This window comes from Scomber japonicus, chromosome 22 (assembly GCF_027409825.1).
Source record: "Scomber japonicus isolate fScoJap1 chromosome 22, fScoJap1.pri, whole genome shotgun sequence".
Classification (NCBI taxonomy): domain Eukaryota; kingdom Metazoa; phylum Chordata; class Actinopteri; order Scombriformes; family Scombridae; genus Scomber; species Scomber japonicus.
In genome coordinates this window covers 6535735-6549422 of record NC_070599.1, presented here as the reverse complement: position 1 = coordinate 6549422, position 13688 = coordinate 6535735, and the positions used below count along the sequence as shown (strand labels likewise).

The following is a 13688-nucleotide window of genomic DNA, read 5'->3' as shown; positions in this document are numbered from 1 at the left end:
ATGAGACTTCTCAGTTGCCTCTCCTTCTGTTGTGAGGGTCTTGGCCGTCGTCCAATCCAGCACCACGGACAGCGCCACTGTGTCGCTGTCCCAGCAGCAGACTGAAACAGATTAAAGGGAACCTGTTGCAAAGAAATAAATCTATTTAGAGATATTTGCTTGTCACAAAACAATTCTGTGAACTGACAAGGAGTGAAATCAGTAAGCTTAGATAGTGAAACATCCTTTTATGAAGATTTTTCAGAGTAGATTAAATGCCTGTATAGAATGTGTTTCTCCAGCTAGTTCTGATCATAACACACCCAAAAATCTTATGGTTGTGGTGGGTATTAGGGTCCTTTAACACAGGAAACGGTGATTCACTTCCTGCCTCCTATTGGTTTCTTTCAATCATGACGACAATCTCTCCCTAACAATAGCCAAGCAGCTGCATTTGCCTAAACGCTGCTAAACCTTAATCATTAAAGTCTCTTGAGGATTTGCTCATATGAATCATTTGAAATGTGATGCTGATAGGAGCAAGATTGGTCATTTCCGTCTTTATACAAGGCAATGACATCATATTTTTAGGCATAAAGACATGTTCATTTAGCTGATGTTCATTTCTTGTTATTTTAAATATTTGCTCTCAAAAATCTGAAAGTGATCTATCTGAATACTGTAGGTTGATCAGACATGTTTGCTGTTACACAAAGCTTGAAAGTGAAATGATGTTGAGTAACCTTCCTGCTAAATGACATTTGACAATTAACAACAATGATGCCAAACCGCTTTTCAAGAGTCTCTGTTTACATTTCTGGCATGCAAGGTTTCCCTGTGTGCAGCATCCACAGCAGTGCACTTATATAAGCAGACAACATTGGGGCTCAGTCTGGAGGAAGTTTCCCCAACAGTGCACTTACATAAGAGGCTAACATCGGGGGCTCAGTACGGGGGAAAGCTACTGAATAGCACAAACAGGAGACGGCAGTTAAAAATTGATGACTTGCTTTTTGTGTTTTGCTTTCCCCCCGCCGTGCCAGCAAAGAGATTCAGCTTGTCCTAGTTTTCTGACCTCACCCAACGGTAAAATCCAAGCCTTTCCCTCCACTTCCTCTTTTGGTGCTGCATTTATCACTGCTTGCACCCTTTTTAAATAGATCAATACGTTAACATTGTACATACAACATGGACTCTTCAGTATTTGCTTCTTTGAGAAAGAAAGAAAAAAAATCCCACTTTGTATTTCTGTCATCTCTGCTTCTCAACATCAAGTGGTGTGTGAGCTCTGATTAATTAGGTGTATAATGCCAAGAAGGTTTCCTCAGGATTAGACTGTAGACGAGAGGCTTTGATCCCTCATCTGTCAGTAAACTAATCCCACTTCCTCTATCTATGACCTCACTTCCCCTCAGGGACTTTTGGAGGTTGTACTTCCACTGGGGGGAATCTTTAGTGCGTGACTTTTGGCCTCTGGGATGCAAGTGTTGCATCACTCAGCTGTAGCAGTAACTTGACAGTTTGTGTGAGTGTGGTGCAATTAGTATGTGTGAATGTGCATGGAGTGATTGTTTACCTGTGTGTATTTGTGTGCTTTTGTATTCCTTGCTTTTCCTTTGCCTGAGGGGAGTGGAGCAGCAGGTGCTGGCAGTCCTCTGTGTTCCTCACCATAATGAGCTCCCAGTCCACACAATGTCCTCCCAAGGAAACATCTATAGTGTCAGTGACAGTCTCATGATGAAACTGCACATGTTACATATACTTATTTACCTGATATACCTGAGAATAAATATGAAATATCTGAAGACACAAGTTTCATGATTAACATTATTAAAATATATAGGAAAAGCACTACACTGGAAATTAATAGAAATAAATAAATTAAATCACTCCCTCCATTGATTAATTAATACATTAATAAAAACTTACATGCTGTTGAGGGTCAAATTTGACCCATTTTTATATTTAAGAGCATCAAATATGTGTGTGTGTGTAGCTGATACACATTTTCATATATACAAATGTGCAATTTTCTCGTGTTTAAAAACATTTTAAAAAATCAGCATTCAAACATGTTAATGTATTCATCGTAGTCTATGAAATGTTCTCTGAACCATAAAACAGTGATTATGAACTTATTTTCATAAGATGAATCAAACATGTATTAATGACTAAAGGTGAATTTATGAATGTGAATTGGTGAATTGGAGTCTGAATATCAACAGTATGTGATGATTAGGAAGAATTAGTAAATGAAATGAATCAGTCTCATACCTAAAAGTCATGAACTCTTAATACAGAGACCCCCATCTTCTGATATTAAAGAATACAAATACAATGACTTTGCAGTAAATATATGTATTGCACTGCTAATGATTCACTAAGCATGTGTACATACTATAAAAATGAATTGATAAATTAAAAAAACAAGTTATTACTGACAGGAGAAAATGAATTAATGAGAAGCATACAATGAGAGACCAAGACTGGTAACTATAAGGGAAAGCAGACTCGGCATGCCCCTCAGGTCACCAGAGTAATCAGCCAGATGAGAGGCACTGCAGTCTCAGTGAAGCACTCTGGGTCAGCACTTCTTCAGGAGGGTGAATCCAGTCTGGGACTATATGAGGCCACAAGGTGGACGAGGTGTCACAGTGTCATTGCATTCAGTGGCAGGCTGCAGAGTTGGATGCACGGAGGCTAAACTTGGAGAGGTCTTAGAGAGAGAGGTTACACAATAGTATTATTCAAATGCCAAATGGCTTGGCTTGGCTTGTGGCTTAGGCATCTTTGCAGTCTTTTGTTTCTTAGTTGAGTCTCTTTCTGTAGCTCTCAGCCATAGAAAGAAAACACCAGGGTCTGAAATGCCAGGCCGTCTCAGTATCAGGGCCATGAGGAACACAGAAGAGGCAGCAGTGGTCAGCAAGGCAAAAAGCAGAAGAGCAACAGCTGCCTGACAAAAAAAAAGAGTTGTAAATGTTTTTTTCCAGAAGGCTTGTTTCTGGATGAAATGGGATCCGTGGCAGTCTTTTTGAGGCAACGCATTGATTATTAATTAATTCCTTTTTGCGGAGAGAAAAATGACTTTCAAATAAAATGGTAGTAATTTGATCATAATTGAATATTTGAAGACTATACACACTGGTAAATGGAATACTCATTCTGTGGGGAGTGTTGACACATCATGAGAACCAGTGAGAAAACATTTAGAAGCTGTAATATTGATTAACCAAATCAAATCAATAAACCCTTAATTTCCTAATCTGTGACTAAATCTATTAAAACAGGATTATCCTAACAATCGAACCATTGCTAAATAACACACACTGATAAATATCAGATAAATCACATGCAGTAACGTGTGAGTTAGAATTATCATAATTTAAAACTAATTAAATTGTTCATGGGGGTTAACATTACATCAACAGTGAATAGACAAGTCATGATATACTGTCTATATTTACACATGGAGCACTTTCTGATCAGTTCAGACATTTAATGTGCATTAAAGAAAAAGACAGTGAATTAAAGGAACGTGCCTTATCTGTGTGAATCTGGAAAAGAAAATAATAAGTTTGTTACTTTCTCAATTTGTCCATTATCTTCATGTGACTGGTGGTAAGATTGCTCAGCTGTTAGTTCCGCCCAGTGTTTCTTTGATATCTGTATACCTTTAGGTCAAACCTTCCTTCTATTCCTGGGTTCAGTATCCCACTAATCACATTTTTATAATTTTTATAATCATTATAATTGGAAAAAACAGTTTATTATGTACAAATAATGTTTTTAAGTTGAAAACGATGCTTCCTTTTATGTTTTTTTAATGGTTTATGCAGCCAATCATCTCTGATATTCCCTGCAGATAATCAAAATATGTGTGTTTTAGGATTAATTGGAATGAAAACATGGAGTGTGACACATGCTGGGTTTGAATACAACATCTTCACAACAGAAGTCAGTTGGATTGAATATACTGAGCCAACCTGGATGTATAAACCAGTGCACTGGAGGAGGAGTGTGAAATGAAATGAATTAACTTTTACCCACCACTTTCAACACTTATTTTAATGAATATGCGACATTTCAGACTGACTTGAGTATGCATTGCACAGTGTGGGAAGCTTATGTTGATTTCTAGTTGAGACTTCAGTTGATTTGTTGTGCTGTTGTGTAAGATTGCATTAAATGATACAGAGCTGCTGTCACTTTGCTAAACATCTTAGCAACCCGAAAGCAAAAAGAGTGAAGGAGAAACTTAGAGAATGGGAACAGGATTTTGGATTCGGAGACTGTACAGTTGAATGGATTGTGGGGGGGGGGGGGGGGGGGGGTTGTCTGAGATTCTGTAATCCTCCTTCTAAGTTCAGCAGTTCAGTCTTGATGCAAGAGCAGAACTGGTGTCTGGGTGTGTGTGTGTGTGTGTGTGTGTGTGTGTGTGTGTGTGTGTGTGTTTATGAGAGAGAGAGACAGAGTAAATGAGTAATAGTCCAGACTCGTTCTCTCCATCGGTGCAGAAGACCTGCACTGGCTTTTCCTGTTTTGGCCATTTTTCTTGCTTCTTGTCTCGAGCACTGAGTTCCCGTCCCAGCTGAGATCTCTATCAGCCGTGATTTATCTGATACACAATCTCACTCCATTGCTCTCTTTTTAGCTTTTTTCCCTGTCTCTCTATCTCTCTCTCCATTCCATACTTATCTACATTTCTTTCTGCACTGCTTACATCTGTCTCTTCCTCAGTATTTTTCACCCCTTGTACCTCCTGCTCCTCTTTACCGTCATGTTTTGTGTCTTTTTTTGGTTTTGTTTTGTTCTTGGTGTCCCCACCTGTCACTCTTTCTGTTTCGGTCTTGCCCCCACCAAGCACTCTGCCCTCTTTTTAACAAGAATAGCTAGTACATGGAGTGCAAGGAGATAATAAGACACGCAGAGGGGGAATTGAGGGTCCAAGCTTGAAAGGGTTTGCTTTGTACTGAGTGTTACAGAGTCCAAAAATGAGAATTGGATGGGGGGGGGGGGGGGGGATTAATAGATGAGAAGGAGGGGTAGACTCGTGAAACAAAACATTACACATATTATAGAGGGGAAGTATGTAGTTGATTTTGCAGTGAGTGAATTTTAACATTGACGTCAGAGGTATAAAAGTGTATATTTTAGAGCTCTTCATTATCTGTATATATCTTTAATTGGACCAGTGGATACATACACACTCATGTACTACATGTAAGTGTGTCATGGTTGTAGTTACTCAAGAGGCTATACTTGCTGGCATTGTATCCATTAGTGTTAAAAAAAAGAAAAAAAAAGGGTGCTTCTGTGTGTGTGTGTGCAAACAACAAACCCAGCATGCATGTGTGCCTATCCTATCTGCGTGCGTGCTCCCCTCCTTCCAATTCTCTCCACTCAATCCCCTCCCACTCTCTCTCGCTCTCTCTCTCTTTCTTTCTCTCTCTCTCTCATTGCTCCAACCAGACACACAAACACTCACTCCCTCTCTCTCTGTGTCTCTGCTCTGCCCTATGTATCATAGTCACCGTTTGTGCATTCAAAGGATCCGAGTGTGTTCACCTTCCCCTTTCGGCTCTGTTCCTGCCCTGCCTAGTGCGGAGCTGTGCGCGTCTGCCGTTGAAGGTGGAGGGGGGGGTGCGCTGGCTGAGTTGATCGGAGGAAAAAGAAGAAGGGAGAACTGTGCGGGCAGGAAGGATGCGCTCGTTGCTGCAGCTTCTGATTCAATTAGCATGAATTTCACAGCAGAGGCAGCAGCGGCAATAGCGGCGGCAACATTGTCAGACTCTCTCAGCAAGCCAGCGGCAGCACTCTGCGCCGGAGCTCCTCCGAGAGGACCAGCGACTGCTCCTCATCCGTCTCTCACCCTGGAAAGCAGTGTTTGAAGGGGCAGAGAAAAAAAAGGAATCGTATTCTCAAAGGGGTGAAGAGCACTCACAAGTAGGACGGGAGCTTGGTTACAAGTCTAAGGATTGGAGGATTGTTGCGTTGAACTGGACATCAGCCACTCTGATGCTGGTTCAGAGCTTTGGTTATGCTTTAATCCTGTTAAGGTGTCTTCTTGGTGCTGCTCTGCGTTCCATTACCTATATTGATTTATTTTGTTAGAAAAAAGGAGAGGGGAAATCAGCACTGCTGCACTTGGAAACAGCCGACCGGTTTGTCCTCCTTCTCGCCATCCCCCTTTTTTCTTTCCAGCTCTGTATTCTATTTATCCATTCCTTGTTTTCTTGCTCTCAGCTAAAGACAGAAAACAGGTTTGGAGCTCCTTTTTAAGGGATTCAAAGCTCTGAAAACAGGATTTGGCTACTCCTTCATCACACCAACCCTTGTCTCGGCTTCACCTCTCCTTTTGCACCCCCGGCTTCACCCCCATGTATTTTTCCATCCTACATGCTCTCCATTTAAGTTACCTCCAAAAAGCTCAAAAGGGATGGCGGGAGTCTTTTTCTTCACGATCGAGGCTTGGATTATGGTTGGAGAAGCCCTGTGAAGATCTCCCCCAGGCAAAGGAAACCCTCTCAAACAATTAACTCAAAGAGCCGTACACAAGATATTTTTTAAGGAGCTAAAATGGAGTCTTGTGTTTGCTAAATCAGTGCTGCTAAGCTGTGATCATTTTATTTAGGGTGCCAAGGAAGTTGTATGTTAGACAAAAGAGGTTAGGTAATATATAAAAAGGTTTAATTGTGTTTGTAGAGGAGTGGGAGTTGTTTTGGTTCTCAAGGATTCAGGCAGAAGCTTTTGGATATCGACACTAGACTCTTGGAGGATTTTTGGGGTCTTTCTTTTCAGGAAGGATTTTGTAATTTTTTTTTACCGCTTTTTTTTCTCTCGAATCATTTTTGGGATTTTCAATCAAGGATCTTTTTTTTCCTTTCTTGGCTTATATTTTTAATCAGTATTTTCTTTTCCTTTTTTTCTTTTTCTTTTTCCTCCCCGGGCTCGAAAGCAAAGGGGGATCATGGGCCCTGGATTCATTTGAGATGTTCACTTCCTGTTTGTGTCGCATGAGGGGGAGGAGCCTTATGTTCCCTTCAGGCCCCGCCCCCATGGAGCAAGAGGTGGAAGTGGAGGTGGACGGAGGGTTGCTACTGGTACCCAGGCAAGCGGCAGCGTCGCCCGTGGTGTGGGCCAGCCCGGCCTTCCTGTTCAGGCTGGTGCTCTCTCTGGCTCTGCTGGTGTTCCCCTGCCCAGCCGTGGCCGCCCGAGTCTCCTCCTCCCTCAGTACCACCCACCATGTCCACCACTTCCACAACAAGCATGGTACTGTGCCCATTGCCATCAACCGGATGCCCTTTCTCACACGTGGGGGCCATGGTAAGACCCGCTGTTATTTTCTGCTCTTTTTCTTAGCCTGTCCTGGAACTGATCATCCAATGATTGACCAGCAATTTTGCTGAGCGTCAACACAAAAGTGCATATGCGAGTTTGACTGAGAGGAATGACATGGACTTAAGGGGGTCAATGGAAGTTAATTTTCTTCAAGGGGTTGATTTATGGTGGCAATGAGCTGTAAGTTGACCACATAAGCCCAGGCAATTGGTTCATCCATCTATTGATCTCTGTCATCTCTGGAGAGACTGAGAGGAGACTGAGAGGAGCCAGGTCTGGCCGGCCAACCTCACTGTCTCAGCTTGCCATTGGCCGGTGTCTTGATTCATGTCCCTGATTTGGAGTACGATGTTTCCAGAAGCTGTTTCCCTTCTGGCTTTTTGCAGCACATCCCAAGCCAGCTTGATTCTGCTACTCGCCTTTCAAGCTCAGTAGCCATCTTGGGTCTGCTGATGTATTGAACTGCAGCCAATTTACATTGATGTTATCACCATCTGTACTGTAATTGTTGACACATGATGGCAGCCACTGAAAGAGAATGGCCTTAACTGGTTGTTGAGATGCTAAATCTCACATGTTGTGTGTCACGGCACATTGTGTACTCAGGAAAATCCATTGATAATTGCCTGAGCACTCCTTATTTTGTCCTACTTTCTGGAGTATGTCTTTGGCTCAGTGCTCTGTGGTGCATCAGTTGCTGCGCCGTTCTTAGCCTAAGCTGTCAGGGACAAGGCAGGGTTTCACACTGATGATTCCTTTGATGTTCCCCAACCCAGCATTTTACCACTGCAATTTTTCTTCTCCCTTTTTTTCTCTCAGTTTATTTCCTTGGCCCTTTTCAACACCCTGTACATACATTAGTTTGACAGGAGATGTTAATAGCATTTATTGATTCCTCCAACATGTTCATGCTCACATTCTTCCATTTGCATCCATTTAGTGTTCCTCCAACAAGCCTTAGTTTTGTCTGGCTATCTCTGTCTTTTACCTCTCTGCCCTCTCTCCTCCCTCGCCTCAGCAAAAGCTGTAATCTGTATCAATCAATCTGGTGTCAGAGGGGCTGAGGAGCCTCACGTAGCCCTCTGCGGTCAATTGGCTGTGGTGAGCCTCTATAGACATTATCAGCGCACAACCCTCTTCCCCATTTCTTAGTACTGCATTGGATTTATGGTTATCCACATTCTCCTCCCAGCCCACAGCTGCATGTGCACAAGTCCTCACAGTCAAAGTGTGACTGAGCACACAAATGAGGGCTAACCCGTGTCACCGAAGAGATACGCAGGAATGTTTTCGGTGTCTTTTCAATGACAAATTGATGATGTAACCTTTTCTGCGGTGCTCAGCGGGGGTGTAACGGTTCACCAAATCCATTAATTTATTTGACATTTGATTAGTGCTTTGGCTTTAATTTTATTGTTGGTCCTCAGAGACAATTCAAGTGCATATTCATTGCTCTCGTATTAATTATCACATAATAAAGGCACCAGATTTTCAAAAAATTCAATAATTAAAGACTGTCAGAAAATATTTGTTTTTTATTAACACCAAATGTTCTTGTAAGCCAACACAGCTCCAGTTTAAAGCATGTGAATAAATACATAAATGATTAAGTATAAACATAAATAGCTCTGCCATATATCCTATGTATCATAAGATATGTAGCCATCCATTCACCATCTCAATATGAATGTCAAACATGTTGAATTTTTAATTTTTTGGAAAACATTTCACTGCATAAAACACTCACACAAAAAAACGGTTACAATTTTCTTTATTGAATTATCTACGAAGAACAGGGCTGGCTGTCAGTTGTGTTTTGATTGCAGCTGAAAGTGTTGCCTGCATCAGCCCTGCTATTAAATAGTTTCCTGTGATGTTTGTGTACTGCCTATATGGCATTGTTTGACATGAGATGGAGAATGTGTGTCTTACATAACCCACTGATTTGTTCATGTTACAGAATATTTCCATATTACTCACTTGATTGAAGCAGGAGCGTCTTTGATGTGCTTTTCTCTTCTCAATTGTGTCATATAACCTTTTATAATTTAGATTAGCTTGTTAGCACCTGTATTGTTATTACATATAGAGAGCTTGCATTCATTGGTCAAAGTTGACAGTTTTCAATAACTGAAACAAAACTTTGATTTAAAATGTTCTAACATAGTCCACACCTCTGTATGTTATTTTTATCTACTGTAAAAGCCTAAAAGCACGTGACAGTTCTTCAGAGAGAAACAGTCAGTAACAGCACACAAGCAGTTCCCCCTCGTCTAAAATGGCAGACCAAGCTAGTGGCTTCTTCTTCTTATTGCTATTTCTTTTTATTTCCCTGTCTTCTCTTTCATCTAGCTTGGATAATTGGATTGCACCTCTTACATCTTGAGTTGCTAAGCTATTTAAATTGACATAATTAACATAAAAATGTTCTCTGGCTCTCTCTGTGGATTTATGACTGTCGGAAGATATTGGCCTGCAAGAGAAATGGTCTGTTTGCCCTGTGAAAAGGAAAGGCTACATTTCCATAGCAAACCTAGAAGCCTGGGCTTAGGCTGGGGATGTCACCAGCACTGTACAGGCCTGTCAGTCTTCTATGTTTGTACTCATGTGCTGCGTGTTTGACAGTCATGCATAAAAAAAGTACTCGTCGAGACACATTGAAAATGCGGCTCAAGTTCAAGCAAGATGGAGAAGTTATGTGGTTGGTTGGCTGTATTTGCTGTTCTTTTTTTTTTCTCCTTTCTTTTTTCCTCCCCTGGCAGTAGCTGTAGCAGTTACTAATGTACGCCTACACAGCATACATTGCTGTTCCTCATTCGGTTTGTGTTGTTTTTAGTAGCGCACTTCCAGCATTTTCATTATCTACTACAAGACAGCACATGCACATTAGAAGACTGCTCTTGTGCTGGAAGTCAATTTCAATTGCCATCATAAATATTTCCATTGCAGCCTTGCATATCGAGTCCTTGTCTGAAATGCCAGCTCTCCATGTATTGTCAACCAAGTGGCACAGCTTATTACCAGCACTAATACCCCACTCAGTGATAAGAGCCCACTTGCTTCTGAGTGTTTTTCGGTAGACAGTTTCTGAACTGGATGTCATTCTTACAACAATGTAGGAGAGCCTTCGCCACCACAGACATGTACTTTGGTTAGACCACACTTCAGCTCCAAAAGCCTCCCAAAGCCCTCCAACCTACATGCCCACACTCTAACCAAATCTTACTCTCAGCAAGGAAAGAAGACCCCCCTCCTCCATCATCCATTAAGCTGTCACTGTGGCCCTGTATTCACCCGTGGGTTTTTAGCATATCAGGTCTACAACATTCAAGGCTTAGGGCCTTATCTGCTGCTTCTCTTTTCTCACAATGTCATCATCACGCTACATCTGTCTGGATGAGCTCCTGCAGGGCCATTCCGCTCTCACTTGCTGGCACACGCCCATCCGTCCATGAATACACACATGCAGCACAGCAGATGGAATGATAGTAGTCTTTTTTACAACGTTGGAGAAGTGCAGCGAGTAGTGATTTGTGTGTGTCATATGGGCTGAAATGGACATATATTGTACTTACATGTGACAGTGCAAGTGGAACCATTTTAGATGAGTTGATGTCATGAGGCTTTGTGCATACATGTATTTGTGCATTCAAGTGACAATAAAACCAATATCTGTATTATACAGAATTAAAGAGTGCAGCCTGCTACCCACCTTTGCCACTGATTACATATCTCCATTGTTACCATCATGCGCTGTGATGGATGAAGAACTTCCCTATTTAAGAAGGTCCTTTCTGTTCTGGGCTGTCCGAGACCAACCAATTGCAGCTTCCTGTATGTAAAGCAGTTCATTACTGTCTATTCAGATGCTGCGAAGACTCACCCGCATTGCTCTGATTACAGCTAATTGGAGAGTCTTGACCAATGAACTGAGGCATTTCAGTGGCTGTCCGCCTCGTGATAAGTGACCTCTTCCACACATAGACACATGCACACTTCACTACTACACATTTATCTCTCACTTAGATTCCACAGGGAATGCGATGCTTCTTGTTGCAATGGACTTTCTCATTATGAGCTTTCAATGCTTCTGTGAGTCCGTGCCTCACTTTGCTGTATCGATATGCTGCCTTTAAAGTATACATTATGTTCCTTGTAAGATATTTACAGTACGCATGACTGCATGAGCTCGCTCTGGGGTGTGAACGCCCTACATCATTTCGAATACGAACCAATAAGCTTTGCCCAGGGCTTGTTTATATGTGTGATCATCACTCATTCGCACCAGTGGCATGACCGGGGTTTAGTTGGTGTTTCTGGCGTAGTTCATCGCTCATCTGTCAACACATCTGTGCTTACAAACACACATACACACACACACACACACACCTATGCACACTTTCCATGACTCTGGATTGGAGACAGAGAAAGGAAAATGTTTGCCATGCGAGGTAATCCATACCTGAACACCCCACTGCATAGGACTAAAGGGATTAAAAAGCTAATTTTGATTCAGGCTGTCTTTGATGTTTTAGATGGAGAGCTTCCAAGAGATTTTAGTGCTGGGTGGATCACTTTGTCCTTGGCAATGGACGGAATAAATCCATCGGGGGGGTCCAGGAGCCAGCCTGGTGTCTATATACATGTGTGCATACTTGTTTCTAATCTGCACAAGTTTGCATGGATATCATAGACCGTCTCCTAAGGATGAAATACCTCCCGCAAAGGCTCAGGGATGCATTTTTGAGAAACATCAGCATTGTTCAACTGTTCGCTCTGCCCACCATAATTGGCCGCCTTGCAAACTGAGGACGGACTCAACCTCGGGTGTGTTTGCAGGAAAGCCAGCAGCTTGAAGAAAACAGAGGCGGGAAACAGAAGGTTGACCGTAATCACCTCCAACCATCAAATGAATCAAGATTTAGACATGACTGTAATTACCGCTGCTCACACATCACCTGGGCCTTCTTTCAGCATTACACAAGCCTGGTTTTTATATGAGCGCTCTCGCTTTTGTGCATCACATGACTGTTTGGCTTTCATGTTCACAACCTGACCATCAAAGGAAAACACATTCATTGTTATCTCTGCAGAAAAAAAGCATTGTTTACAGCAAGGCAGCAACTGTGAAATTAAAAGAAAAAAAAGAAAAAGAAAAAAGTAATATTGCTTAGCTGAGGCAGAGCAGGCTAGATTTTTGTTGTTTGTCATATTTTAAATATGAATCGCATCAAACAAATGAACACGGAAAACGGGGAGCGGGAAAAAGGAGGGCTTTACTTAAATGATTGTAACAAATGTGAAAAAGACACATCCAATAAAATAGAGCCATTCACAGCAGTGTTAAATAATGACAGCAGTGTTTTTCCACATTGAATTATATTGTAAAATAACGTGCAGCCACAGGGTCCATACTTGACCTGTATCTTGTGTTGATGTTAATTACAGGGTTGCTGCTGTAGATGCACAGTCCTCTTCTCTCTGGCTGGTATTGTAATCATGTCAACCCACCTCACAGTGCCCTTGAACTAATTGGAGGGATATTCTATATTCACGCATGTTTGTCCTCCCTTTATACATTCAATTCCCCATCCACAGCTCTGGCATGGATTTCTTTAACTTTAACTTGAGCATATGATTACCATACCAATTAATGCCAATGCTCTGTTTTCTCTCCTTTGTCATCTTTGTTTTCTTAGTTGTATTCCCCCCCTCTCTCTCTCTATTACATTTATCTTCTAGACTTTATGATCCGCTATGGCTTTTTTTTTGTTTCTATATCTCTATTCTTTTCGCATTGTCTCCCATTTTGGAGCCATGATTTCTGCGTGCCCTGGTCCCCTTCCTTTGGGAGAACAGTCACTGTTTGTAGTCCTCTGCACGCCGTTGTTTGCTTGGCTTGACTGCACATGCATACTGATGAAGTCAGCTGCTGCCTATCCATCCGCCCTTTCCTGGACTGGCAGGGCCACTAGCCCTCTGAGTCCCAAGGTCTAAGCACCATTTTTTAACTGAGAACCACCCAGTGTGTGGCCCTCTCTTCTCAAGTCTTGTCCTTTTCTTCCACCAATGGCCTATATCACTGGTTACTGTGCTAATGACAAGCTGCTATGTTTGATAATCACCACTTTATCTCTGGGCTGCAGGGGGAGGTCAGGTGCAATCTGTGTGTGTTCATCTGTGTGTAAGGATGTTGAGGGGGAGAGCTGTTGAGCGCTCTCCTTTGAGAGTCAAGTCACAACCCTTCTCTTTCAGAGAACACTATTAGTATTCATGATTCTCCTCCACACCGAGTCCAAGGCGCACAACCACATGCACGGACACGCGCATCGTGATGAGAAACAGAAAGGAAGCCTCAGGTGTTCTGGCCA

General features: G+C 42.1%; 1 protein-coding gene across 16 annotated transcripts in view; it reads left to right on the top strand.

Moving 5' to 3' along the window:
* The window catches only part of nrxn2b (neurexin 2b), a 592634-nt gene that overhangs the window by 375801 nt on the left and 203145 nt on the right, over positions 1-13688 (top strand). The window contains exon 1 of one of the 16 annotated variants that reach the window (XM_053343298.1): positions 6996-7302. The exons of the other annotated variants lie outside the window; for them this stretch is intronic. Coding sequence (XP_053199273.1) covers positions 7011-7302 — 292 coding nt within the window. The 5' untranslated portion in view covers positions 6996-7010. Of the gene's footprint in view, positions 1-6995; positions 7303-13688 lie in introns of those variants that run through there. 16 annotated transcript variants of the gene reach the window in all.